General features: G+C 46.5%; 1 protein-coding gene across 2 annotated transcripts in view; it reads right to left on the minus strand.

Annotated features, from left to right (window-relative positions):
* LOC103471770 (transcription factor COE3-like) overlaps positions 1 to 3699 on the minus strand; it is a 119146-nt gene that overhangs the window by 16655 nt on the left and 98792 nt on the right. For both annotated transcript variants that reach the window (XM_017307218.1, XM_008420951.2), the window contains exon 10: positions 2834 to 2922. In XM_017307218.1, the coding sequence (XP_017162707.1) occupies positions 2834 to 2922 (89 nt within the window). The remainder of the gene's footprint in view (positions 1 to 2833; positions 2923 to 3699) is intronic.

Genomic DNA, 3699 nt, shown 5'->3' on the forward strand with positions numbered 1-3699 from the left:
TCCTCTTCCTCCTCCTCCTCCTCCTCCTCTCTATTTTCCAGCCGTCTCGGTTTAATCACGTCCGGCTCTCAGCAGGAGCATCGTGACCCTGGAGGCATCAGACAGCAGCCCTAACAATGATAAATCACCCAGAGCCTCAGATGGAACCCAAACCCCCCAAACCCACGACCCCCCAGGAGGAGGAGGAAGAGGAGCAGGAGGAGGAGGAAGAGGAGCAGTGATTCACAGGGAAACATTGAAATTCCTGTCATGAATTCGACTCGGCTCGTTATTCCCGTTATTCCCCATGAACAGCGGAAATCTCCTCATTCATGGAGTTAATAATCCCGGATTGGACCGGCGCTGAGTGAGTCAGCATGGGGTCAAAGGTCAGAGCCAAAGCTGCGCACGCTACACGCCAAACGCGTTTCAGCTTCGCTTCATCCAGATCTCTCTCCGCTCGGATCTTTGCGTTGATCAGATTTAAGCAGCACATGGATATTTTCTCATGTTTTAACAGATTTTAATGAGGAATATTTGCTCTGATCGTTGATAAAGACTGAAGTTCTGTTGGTACCGGTCGGTCTGACTGGAGACTCGCTGACCTCTGACCTTCCTCCTGGATCAGCTCTTTAATTTGTGTCTTCTGGATGGAAATGCTCTAACTATAGACTTCATTATCTCTGTCAGTAACAGCTAGCATGCTAACAGCTAGCAACATGCTAACAGCTAACAACCTGCTAACAGCTAACATGCTAACCGCACCTTCTTTAAAAGGTTAAAACAATTCAGGATTTATTCTGCACCTAAAGTGTTTTATAATCAGTAAATTAGCAATAAGTTGGTACGATGTTAATTTTAAACTAATATATTTATCTTATTAAAACGATTTGTATTAACTAGCTTAAAGTTAGCATCACTGTTTTCCATAATTCCAGGAAATAAAGACAGTATATAGTGAGATATTATCACAGATAATTTTTTGTTTTATATACAAAATATTTGGTGCAAATTCATCTGAATTAGAGCCAATTTGGCCTCATTTCCATATTCTGAACTGTTGGTCGTTATTTCCTGATAATCAGATTTAGTTTTCTTAATACTTGCGTTCTGTATTTATGAAGTGGTTCCGAGGAAAGCAGAGCTGTTGTTGCTCTGATTGTTCCCAGATTCAGTTTAACTCGTTTCCCTCAGCCGAAGCCACCAGCGAATCAATCTGTCCTCACATCTCTCTCCATCTTCCTCCCTGCATGGCAGAGTGGCAGCTGCAGGTGAAAACTAAAGAGAAGTGACAGCTCCAGTTAACCCGCCGCTGCCGCCGACATGGCGCTCTGTCAGCTCACGGCGGCTCTCCTCCCCCCGCCGGGTTTCCGACCCGCGGAGTGTCTGGGAGCCAGGCGATCCCAGGGCTTATTGAGTTTTCTTCTGAATAAATAAATATTTAAAGGCAGCAGAGCAGGCTGTAAATCAGGCCGCCGCAGAGGCCAGACGATGTGCGCTCACTATTAGTATCAATTTACAAATAAACTGCTTTTTTAGGGACTGGATCTCCGATGTCAGATTTTGATAAATGGTTTCAATTTGGAAGCTGCTTTGAAGTGTCAGAGTCCATGTGAGGCAGCAGATGCTGCCGCCTGCCGGCATCTGCCTCAGTTAGCTTCAGCAAGGCTGGGGCTACGCTGCCACCTCCCTGAAAACACGGCTCTAACCTCTCCAACGTCCTCGCTAACACACAGGGCTAACGTCCTCGTTAACACAGGGCTAACCTCCTCGCTAACACAGGGCTAATGTCCTCGCTAACACACAGGGCTAACCTCCTCGCTAACACAGGGCTAACCTCCTCGTTAACACAGGGCTAACCTCCTAGCTAGCACAGAGNACACAGGGCTAACCTCCTCGCTAACACAGGGCTAACCTCCTAGCTAGCACAGCGCTAACCTCCTCGCTAACACAGGGCTAACCTCCTCGTTAACATAGGGCTAACCTCCTAGCTAGCACAGGGCTAATGTCCTTGCTAACACACTGGGCTAACCTCCTCGTTAACACAGGGCTAAGCTCCTAGCTAGCACAGCGCTATACTCCCTGCTAACACACAGGGCTATCCTCCCTGCTAGCACAGCGCTAACCTCCTCGCTAACAAGGTGGCAAAATGAGCAGAAACTAGTTTAATGTAAAATTTGGTCGTTCATATCGTCCCAGTTTTATGAACAAATAAAAAGTGCCGGGTATCGGTGCCGATGTCCAGCTGCACGTTTCCCATCATTCCAGGCCTCCTGCATTAACAATCTGGACGACTTCGTCTTTATTCTGTTTTACATTTTCTAAATTTGTGTGGGACTATAAAGATTTTGTACTAAGATTTCAAGGCACATTTTAATTTGATCTATTTTTCTTTTTATTTCATTTTATTTTGTCATCCTCCCAAAACCTCCATCGTTTCTTTCTGGACCCAAAACGCAGACCAAGCAGCTAGATGATGCGTTTACAGGCTGCAGGAGTTTTCAGCTTTTAATGTTTGAACGCACCAATCAGGCAAAGTTTTAAACTGGAAACGTTCAAATTTTTTATTTATTATTTTACATTTTATTTTGTATTTTTTTCATGTGATTTAAAACATTTATTTCCCTCAAAGCAAAATAAATAAAATCCTGATTATTTTCTGCTTCCAGGATCAAAACATCTGGACCTCCCTGATGAGACGGATCAAAACCTGACCCGGTCAGCACCGAGTCGGTCCAGCAGAACCGGACCATAGAGCTTTGAACTGAGACAGAACCCACTCAGGCGTCAGACTGACAGGTGCATCGTGGGTCCAAGCTGCAGTCTGACCTCTGACCTGCGGCGCAGCACTGACCTTGGGTAACCTCTCGGGGTCTCCGGGGTGACGGGGGATGACCTTCTGTAACCTCTGGAAGCCGTAGTCAATGGTCGGCTCGTTGAGCGCTGCGGGTCAGACAGAGAGACGGGCAGCGGTTAGAACCCAACAGAACCAGAACCCGGTCACATGACCAGCTCAGAGGTTCTGATCTGAGCATCCAGTCCGGTTCCTTCTCTGAATTCTGGTTCTGAGTGTTTCAGCTTTGGCCCGGTTGGTTCTGCCTGTTTGCTTCTCTGCCGGGTCCCCGGTTCCGGGTTCCACCGTACAAACAGACTCTCTGGGTTCCTCCAGAACCAACCTGGACCTTCTGAAAGAAGAACCAAACTGTTCTGGAGCCTGGTTCCGTCTCTCACTAGACCGGTCCGGTACGAACCAATCATGGACCAGAACCATCAGTAGAACTTCACCAGAACACAGAAACAAAGAGAAACTTTCATCGGACAATAAACTTCTACGAAGAGAGAAGATGTGGAAATTGACCTGAGGCCAGTTCTGGACCTAACGGGACAATTCTGGACCAAACGGGGCGGTTCAGGACCAAACGGGGCGGTTCTGGACCGACTTTGTTGTTTGTCAGATTCAGAATATTCACCATCCCAGATCAATCCTTGTTTTTAGGTTTTAGAGAACAGAAACAGAACTGCCTTGCATTTTACATCTGAACAGCCGACAGACGTCTAGAGAACCATGAGAAGAACGATCTGGAGAACAATGAGAAGAACGATCTAGAGAACGATCTAGAGAACAATGAGAACAACGATCTAGAGAGCGATCTAGAGAACAATGAGAACAACGATCTAGAGAACAATCTAGAGAACAATGAGAAGAACGATCTAGAGAAC

This window comes from Poecilia reticulata, linkage group LG10 (genome assembly GCF_000633615.1).
Source record: "Poecilia reticulata strain Guanapo linkage group LG10, Guppy_female_1.0+MT, whole genome shotgun sequence".
In the NCBI taxonomy this organism is placed as follows: domain Eukaryota; kingdom Metazoa; phylum Chordata; class Actinopteri; order Cyprinodontiformes; family Poeciliidae; genus Poecilia; species Poecilia reticulata.